The sequence below is a fragment of the Lithobates pipiens genome, unplaced genomic scaffold, assembly GCF_037356315.1.
Source record: "Lithobates pipiens isolate NorthernLeopardFrog02 unplaced genomic scaffold, aLitPip1_a1.2 Scaffold_23, whole genome shotgun sequence".
NCBI lineage: Eukaryota > Metazoa > Chordata > Amphibia > Anura > Ranidae > Lithobates > Lithobates pipiens.
The window spans coordinates 189,001,267-189,017,981 of record NW_027507785.1 but is presented as its reverse complement, the minus strand read 5'-3'; the positions used below and the strand labels follow the sequence as shown (position 1 = coordinate 189,017,981).

The following is a 16,715-nucleotide window of genomic DNA, read 5'->3' as shown; positions in this document are numbered from 1 at the left end:
TCCACCGCCAGTGGCAGCCCTTCCAGGCACCACTTCAGTCTATCTTCTTTGCGACTACTCATCTGCACTCCTGGGTAACCACACTGTCAACAGCAGTCGCCGAAGTCCAAGCAGAGTGACAGCCCTGGAGGTACGCCCAGCCGTGCCCCTACTAGCTCCAGTCACCACCGTCATTCCCGTACCTTCACTTACAGATACACCCCACTTCTGCACCATCGTCTTCCCTGCACACCTTGTCCTAGCAGGGCATCTAGGAGGACATCTTGGATGACAACGACGTTAACTTAGCATCCCTCCTCATAGCAGTACACAACTTGGCCTAGAACAAATCATATTCGCGGGGAGATGTCTCCGTCATCCTGAAGGCCAGAGACCCTTTACTTAATCGCAAACTCACTGTCACAGAGTTTGTGCTGGCCTTGGGGACAGTCAGAGACATGCTAGGCAGAGCAACCCCAACAGGAGGGTAGAATTGGACCCGCATCTGCATGCAGCAGGTCACAAGTACGCAGGGTGCCCATCCTTTGACTATCACTGCTCATTTTCAGCCAAGGCAGCAGCCAGACTCAAGGGGATCTTTTACCTCCCATCTTTTAGTGTTTCTCTTCCAGGCAAAGACCCTGACTAAATCCTTAAATTAAGATGTGCCAGCTATAGCAGATCTGCCCATGGGAGTCGAATTTCTCACAAATTGGAATGGCATGCCAAATGTGTATTCCCTCAGCATCTCTCTTCATCTCAGGTAGTCATGGTCACCACAGCCTCCACAGGTCCTCGCCTCAATTTTGGCCAAATTGGGTTTATAGGGCCATGGCCGTCAGAAATCCTCTTGATTCCTGGGTTCAGTTAGTCCTCCTCTTTGTTCGACCTCTAGCCCATTGTCGCAGCAGCTCAAGTCTGGTGCAACAACTGGGCAGGACAAACAGTGACGTTCGCCACAGAACAACCAAGCCACAGCCAGCATTATGAATAAAGGAAATCCTAGTAGCCTGCCATTGTGGCCTTCCTGCGCAGGCTGGTGCCACTATCCCCACAGCACCAATCTAACGTCCTATGCGTCCACATCCCAGACAAAACGCAATAATCTGGCCAACGCACTACCCGTTAACTTTGCTTCGTTATTTTTTTGCAGGAACCTGGAACCGACCCGACCATGTCTCTTATCCCACACTGGTCGTAGCTAACCTCGGATTCAAACAACACTTTCACGACGCTACCAGCGCCATATTCCGAGACGTGTCTTTCATCCTGTCACATTCCCCTTTTGGCTAAATTCAGCCTGGTCGTTCAAGCAGCCATCTACCTGGCTTTCTACAGCTTCTTACGCCCCAGTGAATACTGTCACCATCCCAGTTGTAAAGTGTTACGTAGACGCCACATCACACGGCATCAGACTTCATCTTGCTCCTCAGCGTGTCCAAAACACAATAGTCCGGTCCAGGGGTTGACATAAAACCTTTCCAAACTCTCAAAGCCTGGTGCCCCGTGTCCATCCTAGATCAATTTTTGGCCCATATGTTCGATCCCTCGCAGGACAGCCCATTACTACCGTTCCCGATTAATACCCCAGGCAGCAACTAGTTCATTAGTCACGTCAGGTTCCTTTTGAGCAAATTAGGCCAGGACCTTGGTCATTTTCTTGGACATTCTTTCGCATAGGAGCAGCATCAGCAGCCTCACGAAACGGGGTCCCAGTCCACGCAATCAAAGATGGGCAGGCGGGAATCCACCTGCTTTACTCGATACATCTCCAGTCCACAAGTGGAAATGTCCTGAGCCTTCAGCAACTTTGCCCTGTAGTGTCTTGTTGTACATAAATTAATAATTACCTCCCTACACCAAATCTTTTGCGGCCTTCTCTTGGCATATCGCCCAGCAGAGCAGGGCTCACCGTCCAGCTCACCAGGGCTTACCTTACAGCAGACCAAGGGCACAATTCAGGTCTACTTTATGTTGTTAGTCTTGTGACGTGTTTATGTGTTCTTTCATATCTCTTAGAGCGGAGGGCTCCGACCATAAATAAGAGGGCCAGTATGGTGGCCCGTAATTATGGGAGGAGCCCGGAGGGTATATAATCAGACCACCCACAACGGTCTGTGTCGGTTCCAGTGCAAGGTACCCACCCACCCATTTCCCTTTTCAGAGTACTTCACTTAAAACACGTTTCTCTACAGAAACATCCATTTACTTTCTTAAGGTATGCGGCCTTCTCTTGGCATATCGCCCAGCAGAGCAGGGCTCACCGCCCAGGGCTTACCAGGGCTTACCTTACAGCAGACCAAGGGCACAATTCAGGTCTATTTTATGTTGTTAGTCTTGTGACATGTTTATGTGTTCTTTCATATCTCTTAGAGCGGAGGGCTCCGACCATAAATATATATATATATATAGATATATATATACATTGTAAATTGATTAGATAAGATAGGTAAAAATGTATAGGATTTTACAAAAGGCACGGTATATTTGTTATTTAGAAACCCTAGATAACTAGCAAGAGAACACTTAAAGCCCTTTAGGCCTGGTATAGATTTTGAGGGAAACCCCACACCACAATAAAATAAAATAAATGGTGTAAGAGCATGCCAGATAACTGACAGCCAGTTCACACCACATGCTGAGCATGTTATTTCTGCCTCAAAAACTCAAGAAAAGTAGGTTATATGGTTTCCAATGGCACAGTTCACACCAGTGCTTGCAGTTTCAGTTAAAAAAAAAAAGAAGTAGAACATGCTGAATTTTTCCTACACTGGAACGCTGTAAAACACATAAAAAAATGAACTGGAATGCATGGGAATGGACCAAAAACACACTGAAACACACTGTTTACTTAAGATGAAGAAAAATGAGGGGGGAGAATGAATGGACTGAACCAAAAATGCACTAGAATGCATCTAAATGCGCATTCAGAAAAGCATCTGGAACGCATCCAGACTGCCTTTCTTTGGTGTGAACTGGCCCTTAAAGTTATCCTTGTGACTGTACATCCCACCAATTACACGTGGCTTTGAGGTTGCTCCTTTGCTCTTCAGGTTGGCCAAGTCAGTAAAGGAGATAAGGAAACATCCATTCACAGATTTCCAGTGTGAATGAACCAAGAAGTGTTCACCTCTAAGGACTCAGGTGTACCAGCAAACTGTCAAATGATCTACTAGCAGCAAAGTAAAGAAGGTAAAAATGTGTAAAACATTAAAATGTAAGAAAAAAATGAAAAATAATCACTCCCCACATGCACATACCCATAGACAGTGAGGATAAGTGTCATGAATAAATGTCTATTACATATTATGCCGCGTACAAACGATGGACTTTCCGGCAGACTAGGTCCGACGGTCTTCCCGACTGACTTTTCAGCGGAGTTCTGATGGACTTCCGAAGGAACGGTCTTGGCGACACACGAACGGACTAAGTCCGTTCATTTTGAACGTGATGACATAAGACGGGACTAAAAAAGGAAGTTCAATAGTCAGTAGCCAATAGCTTCCCTTGTGTCGTATTTGGTCCGACCAATGATTTTACCAATAGGAATTGAGTCCGTCGGACAGATTTGAGCCATGTTCTTTTTCTAGGTGCGTTATATTTTTGAAAGAAAAAACGATCTGATTATCCCATACACGATCGTATTTTCGGACGGACTGATCCCGACGGACCTAGTCTGCTGCAAAGTCCGGTCATGTGTATGCGGCACAAGACATTCATGCTCATGATAGAAGCAGAATCTTTTTTTTCTTAGAACTGTCATTTCTTTTGAACTCTGAATTGATGGGCTATAACCTCTCGATCCACCAATGTGCATGAGAGCAGCAGCTCTCCCGAGTCTCTATATCCTGCTTGGCTCACACAGCAGTGGAAGCCATTGGCTCCTGTTGCTGTCAGTCACAGCCAATGAAAAGTGTGGGGTGAATTGACACACTGCGCTGCACAGGAGTGAGCCTGCTCGAGTGCTCCCATAGCAAGAGCCTTGCTATTGGGGACACTCGGCAGAAGGGAGGAGCCAGGATCGCACAAAAAGAAAAAAAAAAGAAAAAGCATTGCACAGAGCAGGTAAGTATAATGCCTAATAGGTACAAAAAAATATGCCCTTGTTTTGGACCTTACAGAGTAGACTTATGTATCAAAGACTATTATTATTATTATTATTATTATACAGGATTTATATAGTGCCGACAGTTTACGGATCACTTTACAACATTAGGGCAGACATTACAATACAAAACAAGACAGGGGGAATCAGAGGGCCCTGCTCGTTAGAGCTTACAATCTAGGAGGACTAAACATATCTAGAATTCCTGCAGCCGGGATAAATAGAAGGGAACAAAATAGAGACAATATTTGGAATTGGGTTAAATATACTAAATACATTATATATTAAACAAAGTAGAGGTGCATTTTTGATAATTTTTTCCATTTTATAAAAAAATATATAGTCAGGGTATTTCTAAAAACAAATCATTTGGTATGCAAGGCAGTGGAAAATGTACTGTTCTGTGAACTATTGCTTACCAAAACTTCAGCATTTACATACAAAATGTTTGGTGTGCATGTTATCATGTACTGAGCGACTTCAGACCTACAGTAAATTATTAGTAGACTAAGGCCCCTTTCACACATGCGGATGGTATGTCCGTATTTCATCCATCCGTTTGCGGATGAAATACGGACATACATTCATCCCTATGGGATAGCGGGTGTCTGCGGATGAGCATCCGCAGACACCCGATTTCGTCCGCCTCCGCAACAGTCCGATTCTGCAGACGGAGGAAAATCCTATTTTTCTATCCGTCTGCAGAGCGGATCGGACAAGACGGTCCGTGCTCGTCCGATCCCCATAGAGGAGAATGGAGAGCTGACAGGGCGATCCCTGCACAGTGTGCGGAGACCGCCCTGTCCGCAGCCAGCTCAGCGGGGACAACGGAGCGATCCCCGCTGAGCGAGCGGATCTTCACGGGGCGGATCATTACTGATCCGCCCCGTGTGAAAGAGGCCTAATATATACAGTACCTGCACCTATGTTTAAAAAAAACAAAGAAACTTTCCATAAATAGTGGAATCACCATACCTCGACAGACTGGCTTCTTTTCCCATTCTCCATCTCTACATGTAACGACCTCTTCTCCTTCAAGCTTATGATAATTTGCACACTTATATGTTACAGAAGAGCCTGATCGATAGCTCTTTTGTTTCATTTCTGTGATGTCTCCAAGTGGCACTACTGGTGGTTCACCACAGGTCTGTCCAAATTCTGCAAAAAGAAAAAAAAAAAAAAAAAAAATATATATATATATATATATATATATATATATATATATATATATATATATATATATATATATACACACAACTTAAGTCACGTAACCACATATTTTTACAATTTATTTTTTACCATGTTACTATTATTGTTACAATTTAGTATTTTAAAATATATATTTAACCACTTCAGTCCCGGAAGAATGTATCCCCTTGCTGACCAGAGCACTTTTTGCGATTCGGCACTGCGTCGCTTTAACTGACAATTGCACGGGATCGTGCTTTGTGGCTCCCAAACAAAATTGACATCCTTTTTTCCCCCACAAATACAGCTTTCTTTTGGTGGTATTTGATCACCACTGCAGTTTTTATTTTTTGCGCTATAAACAAAAAAAAGGATTAAAACTTCAAGGGACAAGGCAATTTAAACTGGGATAGTTGGCAAGTATGAGGCAGCTGCTTTGGGCCCCACAACAATGACAGGGCCCAGGGCAGCTTCCCCCTTTTCCCTGCCTTAAACACAGCCCTGGCTATACCTGGTGATGTGGCCCAGTCGGCCACTGCATCAATTATGCCAGTTCAGGTCATGCCCATTGAACTTTCTGCTTTTCTTATTCTGGACTCTCTAGCGATGTGATTTGGATAGTCGCTATGCCTGGCAATCCGATACAGACAATTGCTACACCTGGCAATGCGACCCAGTCAGCCACTGCATCAGTAACGCCAGTTTAGCCCATGACCATTCAGCTTCCTGTTTTTTCTTACTCGGGACCTTCTGGTGACACGATTCAGACAGTCACTGCGCTTGGCGATGCAGCTCGGTGGGCCACTGCATTGATTGTGCCGGTCTTGCCCATGATATTGTGCCTCCTGCTTTTTCTTATTCAGGGTTTTCTGTAACCTGAGCTCACCCTACTTCTCTAATTGGTCTAAGAGGTTCAATTCACCCTTTGGACAAACTGCCTCATTCAACCAGGTGGGGCTTTCAATCCTTTTTTCAGAGTGCTCTGCTCCTGTTTCAGCTGTCCGGCTTGACCCCTGTTACACTTCCCCTGCTAACTAGCCTGACCTTGTGGACCTCTGCCCAGTCTGATGGTACTCTGCTGGATGTCCAACTGGTCTTTGAGGTTCCGGGGGCCCCTTCTCGGGGGGGGGGGGGTAATTTCATGATCACTTAGTGCCCCTGTTCCTCCTTCCAGCACCCGGGTGTTGGCTGTTGCTTTTCCCCTGTCTGTGTTCACCTGCAAGATGACTGATCTGATAAGTCACCTGATATAAGCAATCCAAACACTATCTCTTGCTTGTGATAGAGACGCTTACCTGCAATGTTCCTGATCAAGCCTCCCATTTGTCTGCCTTGCTTTGCTGTTGGATTTCTCTATGCATGACCCGTATCGGAGTTTGGACTTTTCCCTGAACTCAGCCTGCCTTTCACCTAGACTGTCATTGGATCGGATATTGGAGTATTCCCTGAACTCCGCCTGCTTTATTACCTGGACCGCCTTAGAACCACGCTATCTGCCTGCTAAACAGCAAGTAGTCTGCCATTTTCTCTGTTCGTTTCTGCCCTGGTGTGGTGGCCAGACACTATAGAATTGTGTATAAGTCCTGGGGGCAACCAAGTACCGGTAGACCTGCCTGCCTTAAAGCGGAGGTCCACCCTGAAGTGGACCTTCCGCTCATCGGAACCCTCCCCCCCTCCGGCGCCACAATTGGCACCTTTCAGGGGGGAGGGGGTGCAGGTACCTGTACAGTACAGGTATCTGCACCCACTTCCGGGATAGCTCTCTGTGGAAAGGGGCGTAGGTTACGCCCCTTTCCGAAAGTCCCCCGCTGCCTGCTGGGAAACACACAGATCCCAGAGGCAGCGGGTCCATCCTTATTGCGCAGCGCGACTCGCGCATGTGCAGTAGGGAACCGGGAAATGAAGCCGAAAGGCTCCACTTCCTGATTCCCATACCCAAGATGGCGGCGGCAGCACCCGAGAGACGATCGAGAGATCGGCTTCGGGTGCCGACATCGCGGGAGCGCTGGACAGGTAAGTGTCACTATTTTAAAAGTCAGCAGCTGCAGTATTTGTAGCTGCTGGCTTTAAAAAAATAATAAAAAAAACGCGGACTCCCGGCGGACTCCCGCTTTAAGGGAAAGAGGGCTGCTATAGGTGAAGCACACGTTAGCTAACTATAGTCTCACCACCTGCATTGAGGTAGATGTGACATATTCATACCCCTTGAAATGTTCCACATTTTGTCATGTTACAACCAAAAACATAAATGCATTTTATGTGATAGATCAACACAAAGTGACATATACTGAAATTGTGACATGGAAGGAAAATGATAACTGTTTTTAATTTTTTTTTTTTTTACAAATAAATGTGAAAAGTGTGGTGTGGATTTGTATTCAGCCCCCCTCAATACTTTGTAGAACTACTGTTTGCTGAAATTACAGCTGCAAGTCTTTTTGGGGATGTCTCTACCAACTTATCTAGCATATCTATAGAGTGATATTTTTGCCCATTTCTCTTTACAAAATGGCTCAAACTCTGTCAGATCAGATGTAGAGCATCTGTGAGCAACAATTTTCAAGTCTTTCCACAGATTCTCAATTGGATTTAGGTCTAGATTTTGACTGGGCCATTCTAAACACATGAAAATGCTTTGATCCATGTTTAGAGTCGTTGTCCTGCTGGAAGGTGGACTTCTGCCCCAGTCTCAACTCTTTTTGCAGAATCAAACAGGTTTCCTTCTAAAATTGACCTGTATTTTCCATCCATCTTCCCCTCATCTCTAACAAGCTTCTCTGTCACTGCTGAAGAAAAGCATCCCCACAACATGATGCTGCCACCACCATGTATCACGGTAGGGATGGTGTGTTCAAGGTGATGTGCAGTGTTAGATTTTCAACCGCACATTTTGCTTTTAGGCCACAAAAGTAAAATTTTGGTCTGATCTGCCCAGAGCACCCACATGTTTTCTGTGTTCCCCACATGGCTTCTCGAAAATGGCAAATGGGACTTCTTATGGCTTTCTTTCAACAATGGCTTTCTTCTTGCAACTCTTCCATAAAGGCCAAAGTTTGTGGCATGCACAACTAATAGTTGTCCAGTGGACAGATTATCCCACCTGAGCTGTGGAACGCTGAAGCTCCTCCAGAGTTACCATGGGCCTCTTGGCTGCTTCTGATTAACCCCTTCCCGCCGAGCGTACGCAGATCTGCGTACTCGGCTTCCGGGGGTTATACCGGGATGATGCCCGCACCTGCAGGCATCATCCGGTACCGTTTTTTCCAGCGGGCGATTGGCTATCCTGCCATAACAACCGAAGTGGCTAAAAGCCCCTCGGCTGTTATGCCGGAGGAACGGGAGGGGACGTCCCCCCTCCCGCCGCCTCCCTTCGCTGTTACCGGTGCTCCCGCTTAAAAGTGGGAGCACCAATTCAACCTCCGATGCCTCCGGCTGCTGGGGAGGAACTGGAACAAAGCCGTAATTGGCTTTGTTCCAGTATCCTAATAGTAAACACGACATGACGTCACTTCCCGTTTACTCGGCTGCCAATGGCGCCGGTTTTAAAAAAATATACAGTATTCAGAATCGCCATTTTCGGCGATGTGAATACATTGAAGTGTAAAGGAGGGATAGGGGGTCTTTTAGAGTTACATTTTTACATTTACTTTTTACATTCCCTGTGACAGCAATAAAAGTGATCAAATTATTATTATTTTTTTTAAACAATTTATTCATTTAAAAAAAAAATGTAAAGCACCCGACGTCCCCGTGAGCTCGCGAAGCAAAGAAAATGCATACGGAAATCGCGCCCGTATATGAAAACGGTGTTCAAATCACACATGTGAGGTATTGCCGCGATCGTCAGAGCGAGAGCAATAATTCTAGCACTAGACCTCCTCTGTAACGCTAACCTGATAACCGTAAAAAAAAAAAAATTAAAGTGTCACCTATTGAGATTTTTAGGTACCATACTTTGTCGTCAATCCACGAGTGCGTGCAATTATAAAGTGTGAAATGTTTGGTATCTATTTACTCGGCGTAACATTATCTTTCACATTATGCAAAAAAATGGGCTAATTTTACTGTTTCGTTTTTTTTTTAATTCATGAAAGTGTCCCCTTTCTCAAAAAGTTGCGTTTAAAACACCGCTGCACAAATACCATGTGACATAAAATATTGCAACAATCGCCGTTTATTCTCTAGAGTCTCTGCTAATATATATATATATATATATATATATATATATATATATATATATATATATATATATATATCTATATATATAATGTTTGGGGGTTCCAAGTAATTTTCTAGCAAAAAATATGGATTTTAACTTGTAAACACCAAATTCCAAAAATAGGCTTAGTCATGAAAGGGTTAATGCTCTCGTTGCCTAGCTTGTCAGTTTAGGTTGACGGCCATGTCTTGGTAGCTTTGCAGTTGTGCCATACTCTTTTCATTTTCAGATGATGGATTGCTCTGTGAGATTTTCAAAGCTTGGGACATTCTTTTATAACCTAACCCTGCTTTAACCTTCTCCACAACTTTATCCCTGACCTGTCTGGGGTGTTCCTAGGTGTTGCGGACACTGGCTGCAAGGACCTTTTTCTGTCCACATTCACCTGTTTTTTGGTATTGCTATATTAATCTTTTTTTGTTACATTTTTGAGAGACTGTTTTCTTGAATGTTAATTTTGAACAATACACAATCCTTGAAAGAGCTAATCACATTGACCTGCGGAGATGGACTGTCTGGTCACCTAGGCTGCTTTAAGTGCTGGGTTAATTAACATGTTAATTGTGTAATTGTCTTTTAAGCTGTTGTTATAGGGGAGTATCCATGAGCAGCCCTACCTCATTATCTACCCCCTTGTTTAAAATGTGTCTAAAACGGCTGTATTCTGTCCAATAAATCATTCCTGATGTACTCCAAGACTGGTGTTTTCTAGTTCTTCGGGGTTCCTATAGCCAGATCCATTGGACTCGTGTTCCAGGACTAAGAAAGTGGTATTACTGACTGACACTCAAGCGGAGTGTGGGGGACGTTCCGCCACACTAGGCCTTTGTGATGCTGTTTGTTCACTAAGGTTCTCTTAAAAACCTCTGAGGGCTTCAAAGAACAGCAGTATTTATACTGAGATTAAATTACACACAGAAAATAGAGTCCACTATTTACTAATTAGGTGACTTCTGAAGACAATTGGTTTCTCTAGATTCCGGTTAGGGGCATCAGAGTATAGGCGGCTGAATACAAATGTACACCACACTTTTTATATATTTATTTGTAAAAAATATTGAAAACCATTTATTTTCCTTCCACTTAACAATTATGTGCCACTTTGTGTTGGTCTACCACATAAAATCCCAATAAAATACATTTACATGTTTGGTTGTAACATTGCAAAATGTGGATAATTTCAGGGGGTATGAATACTTTTTCAAGGCACTGTATATAGAGCCCACTTGCCAAAGTATACAGCTGTGCTCAAAGGTTTGCATAACCTGGCAGAAAGCATGACATTTTGGCATCTATATTAAAAATATGACTGTTCATACCAATTTTTTTCTATTTTTATTTAAGGCTAGTGAGTATATAAAGCCATTATCACATACTGTATTTATTGGCATATAACACGCACTTTTTCACCCTGAAAATCGGGTGCAAATAGTGTGTGCGCGTTATACGCCAATACTGCAATTTTGGCTGCCTAGGAGGGAATAGGGAGGGAGGCAGGACGAGCGCCGTCAGATTACATACAGCGAGAATCTCCTGCTTACTCAGCAGCCTCTGTAATAGGAAGATCCGCCTCCTGGGCCGGCATTGGACCAGTGTTCTGTCTATCATAGAAGCTGGTCCAGGAGGTGCCAGGAGGTGGGACTTTGTATTAAAGAGGCTGCCGAGTAAACAGGAGACTCTCACTGTATGTAATCTGATGGCACTTGTCCCGCCACCCTCCCTGTTCCCTCTGAGGCAGCAGTAATCTGAGGTGAGGCTGCAAATGGGCATTGATCAGGCTGCATTCATGGCAATAGTGAGGCTGCATATGGGCATTGATCAGGCTGCAGATGGGCATTGATCAAACTGCATTGATTGGCAATTGTGAGGCTGTAGATGAGCATTGATCAGGCTGCATTGATGGGCAATTGTGGGGCTGCAGATGGGCATTGATCAAGCTGAATTTATAGAAAATTGTGAGGCTGCAGATGGCATTGATCAGGCTGATGGCATTGATCAGGCTACAGATGGGTAATGGTGAAGCTGCATTGATGGGCACTGACCCTTATTTTGCTTCAAAGTTTTTATTTAAAATGTATTTATTTGAGGGTGGCCCTCAATACTCAACCCCATCCCCCCCGTTGTTAGGGGGATATAATCCAGTGAATATAATGGATAGTGAGAATATAGATGGGAATTCAAAAGGTGACACGATGGGTGAAGAGTTGGGATCAGAAGTAGGGGATGTACGGACTTATTTAAGAGCACTACCCACTCGCCATGAAATGGAAGCTTTTATTCAGCGTCTAGAACATGGTTTCCACAAGGAGATCCAATCTGTGCATAAAGAATTACAGGCAACTGGGAAGAAAATATCAGAAGTTGAACGTTCTGTAGACACATTGGTGGATCGTGTACAATCTCAGGAACAGCGTATAGATGCCCAAGAGCCTCATATTCATACACTATTTCAATTAAGGGAGGACCAAGACAACCGTAATAGAAGAAATAATATTAGGATCAGGGGTTTGCCAGAATCAGTTAGAAATGAGGAGCTTGGTATAACAGTTAACCAAATTTTTACCTCATTGTTGGGGAAACCTGAGGAATCAAATTTGGAACTGGATAGAGTACATCGGACAGTGGGACCACGTAAATTAGATCCAGATAAACCAAGAGATATAATATGTCGAATACATTTCTATAAGGATAAGGAGGAGATTATGAGAAGGGCAAGAGAGAGGGGACAAATTAATGTTAATGGAGCAAATATACAATTGTTACAAGATCTATGCCAATTTACTCTGGAGAAGAGGAAGGCGTTAAGGCCTTTACTAAAAATGTTGCAAGATCGTAACATTGTATATAGATGGAATTTCCCTTTTCAGCTACAAATTAAGAAAGATGGCAGATGGCTGAATTTACGTGATCCCTCTGATATTCCTGCAATACAATCTACCCTAGGTTTACACGATCTTCCATTAATAACGTGGCCCAAGACTTATACACAGTTTAGAAGATCGCAACCTCGGGAGGATAATAGAAACATTCAATCTGAAAATCTTTAATTTAATCAGGCAGAGTAAAACAGCTGGCGATCCCAAGTGTAATTGGAGTAGTAGGCATTGAATCTAATAATGAATTAAGAATTATTTTTTTCTCGGACTATTATTATTATGCTGGTTGTGGATGCCCATTGTCACTGCATAGAGCCACCCTCAATGCTCTTTAACTCTTTCCCCTCATAGGAATCACCGTCCCTCGGGTAGGGTTTGGTGTTTTTTTGGGATAGATTCCTTATTGGGTGGGGTGTTTTTTTTTTTTTCTTTTTTTTTTTTTTTTCTTTTGGGTAATTAGTTAACGTTTCCCTGGGTAACTTGGGAATCGGGGAGAAGGAGCTTCTCCAATTTTAGAGAGCACAACTCGGTAATTGTTGTGCCGGGGTGTGTTTTTTTTTTTTTTTTCTCTTCCCTCTCTCTCCTCTTTCTTTTTCCCCTTTTTCTTTTGTTTTCTTTAAGTTCCCTTATAATTTGATATGGCAGCGATTTTCTCCTCACCAGTGACATTGAAATTATGTACCTACAATATTAAAGGTCTTAATAATAAATCAAAAAGAGGTCAGATTTTATATAGTCTATATAAAGCTAAGGTAGATATTATACTTTTTCAAGAGACCCACTTTCGAAGTGATAATATTCCAGTGTGTTCTCGTAAACACTATTCGCAATGGTTCCATAGTACTATGTCGAGCTCAAAATCAAGAGGGGTCTCTATTGCTTTGCACAAGCACTTACCAGTTCAGAATTTGGAATATAGAGCTGATTTGGATGGAAGATATCTGTTTCTTAAAATCAGATTGTGGGATAAAATCTTCACAATTGCAAACTTTTATATTCCAAATTATGATCAAACTAAGACAATCGTGAGTTATCTTGGCCTCTTAGCAGATTTTGCAGAAGGTACGGTTATTGTGGGAGGAGATTTTAACCTAGCTTTAGACCCTTCACTAGACACGTCAGCTCAACGATCAAATATTTCACATGCTCGTCTGAGGGCACTTAAAAACAAACTTTATGAACATAGGTTGATGGATCTCTGGCGGACCCTTAACCCTAAAGATCGTAACTATACATACTTTTCTTTAGTACATAAAACATATAGCAGAATAGATTTTTTTTTAACTGGTCCTAAGATATTGGAATGGAACCCGTCTATAGATATCGGTTCATTTATTTGGTCCGACCATTCACCAGTATTTTTAACAATAGCACCTCCCCAGATTCAGGGTACTAATTGGTCGTGGCGTTTGAATGATACACTTATGCAAGATCAAAACTGTTATAAAGCAATTACAGAGGCGATTGACAATTTTATCTCTGACCATGAACAGGATGAAACTGCTTTACCCTTGAAATGGGAGGCCTTAAAGGCAGTAATACGAGGGGTATTTATTCAACATGGTTCTCGTCTTAAAAAAGAAAAATCTTAAATTATCGAAAATACGTTATTAAAACTTCATTCTTTGGAAACTCGACATAAAGCCCATCATTCTCCAGATATATCAGCCGATATTTTCTCCACAAGGATATTTTTGTTACAACTATTCAAATCATCTCAGAGCTCATACCGACAAAGACGGGTAGTGGGAAGATATAGATTTGAGAATAAGTGTGGGAAAATGTTGGCTGATATGTTACACCCACGTCAATCACAGACTTTTATACCAAGTATAAAAAAATCATCAGGAGAACTGACATCGGATCCACGTGAGCTTCAACAAACCTTTAGGGAATATTTCTCAGGCCTCTATAATCTAACTCCATCATCATTATTGGAGGACAAGGGAGCTGGAGACAATATTATTGGGGAATATGTGCGGGAAAACGCTATTCCGACAATAGATAGTGTTACTGGGGAATCTTTGGATTCTCCATTTTCGCTCGAGGAACTATTAGAAGTAATTGCTAATACTCCAATAAATAAGAGCCCAGGTCCCGACGGGTTTACATCAAAATTCTATAAGACGTTTAAAGAGCATATAGCCCCGTTTATGCTTCAAGTGTTTAATTCTATTTCTTCGATGAACCAATTTCCAGTACAGACCCTGGAATCTCATATTACTTTGATTCCCAAACCAGAAAAGGATTTAACACTTTGCTCTAGTTATCGACCTATATCATTGATTGGGATAGATTTAAAGATATATGCTAAACTGATTGCACTCCGTCTTCAACCACTCCTCCCAAGCTTAATACATACGGACCAGGTAGGATTCGTTCAGAATAGAGAAGCACGCGATAACACGATTAAAACTTTTTTGTTGATGAACTATGCACAAAGGGCTAAAATTCCAGTATGCCTTCTTTCAGTTGATGCAGAAAAGGCATTTGATCGGGTGGGATGGCCCTTTCTTAAACACTCTTTAATGCAAATAGGATTGGGGTCGAATATATTGCATAAGATCATGGCACTTTATACTAAACCGGTAGCCAGAATAAAAATTAATGGTTCATTGACAACAAGTTTTGATATACAAAATGGTACCCGCCAGGGATGCCCGTTATCCCCTTTACTTTATGTTATAGTAATGGAATATTTAGCGACGGCTATTAGACGGAACCCTTCTATTTCTGGTGTACAGATAAAACAGAGGGAAATAAAAATGGCTTTGTTTGCTGATGATCTATTACTTTATATCACTAATCCACACATTGCAATTCCCTCTGTGTTAGCTGAATTCCAGCGGTTTGGAAAATTGAGCAATTTTAAAGTAAATGTATCAAAATCAGAAATTCTCAACGTGTCGCTCATACCCGAACAGGTTGCAAGGTTGAGAGCCAATTTTATGTTTAGGATTTGCTCTGCAGCTGTAAAATATTTAGGTGTTAAAATCACCCCGGACTCAAAGTATTTATATTGAATGAACTATGTTCCTCTTCTGCAACGTACCCTACAGGATCTAAAAAAATATGATGTTAAGCAATATTCATGGTTTGGGAGGATTAATATACTGAAAATGGATATAATACCGCGGTTCTTGTATTTTTTTCAAACTATCCCAATTAGTGTCCCTCGATCATTTTTTTCCACTCTGCAATCGGCTTTTACAAAATTTATTTGGGGACATAAAAAAACCAAGATTACAAAAGAAATTATTATCATTACCTAAAACGAAAGGAGGTGCGGGTGCACCTGATCTATATTATTATTATGTTTCGGCTGTTTTGACTAGACTGGTGGACTGGTTTTATTGCTCGGAAACCAAACAATGGGTAAAAATAGAACAAGGGTTAAATCAACTGGATTTAAAGGTGTTACCATGGTTAGATCTGTCTGGTAGCAATTTAAATCAAGAGTTGAAAGAGTCTATGCCTTCCCTCACATCCCATGTGTTGAATATATGGGGAAAAACAGCCATAAAATTGGAACTTTCCTCTTATGAAGGACCTATGACACCTCTATTTGGCAACCCTTCTTTTCCACCGGCATTAAATAGGACAAGTTTTCTTATATGGAAAAGGGAATCCCATTATAGACTGAGCAATATTCTAAGCCAGGGGACAATTCCGTCTTTATTAAATCTATTCTCTACACAGCGACCATCACCTATGCAAATGTTGGAGTTTTGGCAGTTGCGATCATTTTGGTGTACAATTCATTCAAATAAGTCTCTGGGTAGAGATTTAACAGAACTTGAAACTCTCCTGACACAAGATCAGAAACCAAAGCATGTTATATCAGTACTGTATAAGATGTTTATTATTAAAAATCACCCGGAGCCCCCAGAATATATAAATAAATGGGTTAATGAGATCAACGCTCAGATTGAGGTTGGGGAATGGGAGAAGGCATTTAGCTTCACTCACTGTTTATCACCGTCGATTAAAGCACAAGAGACGAATTATAAATTGCTCTCAAGATGGTATTGGAGCCCAGTGACACTCCATCGTATATACCCAGAAAAATCAGATATATGTTGGCGGTGCCATAGAGACAAGGGTACATTGCTCCACATCTGGTGGGAATGCCCCCTAATTTTCAGATTTTGGGAAAAGCTTATGCAATTATATACAACAATCACTGGGGAGGTAATTCCAAATACACCACAAATCACCCTTCTCTCTATGTTACCAAGAACATATAAAAACGTTAAAAAGAATCTTCTGGGATACTGGCTGACTGCGGCAAGAACTGTGATACCGCGGCACTGGCGATCATCCCAGTCCCCTACGATAAATGAATGGG

The 16,715-nt window shown here is 42.4% G+C and overlaps 1 protein-coding gene across 2 annotated transcripts in view; it reads right to left on the bottom strand.

Moving 5' to 3' along the window:
- LOC143928074 (complement factor H-like) overlaps positions 1-16,715 on the bottom strand; it is a 1,075,600-nt gene that overhangs the window by 221,863 nt on the left and 837,022 nt on the right. For both annotated transcript variants that reach the window (XM_077452686.1, XM_077452684.1), the window contains exon 17: positions 5,060-5,242. In XM_077452686.1, coding sequence (XP_077308812.1) covers positions 5,060-5,242 — 183 coding nt within the window. The remainder of the gene's footprint in view (positions 1-5,059; positions 5,243-16,715) is intronic.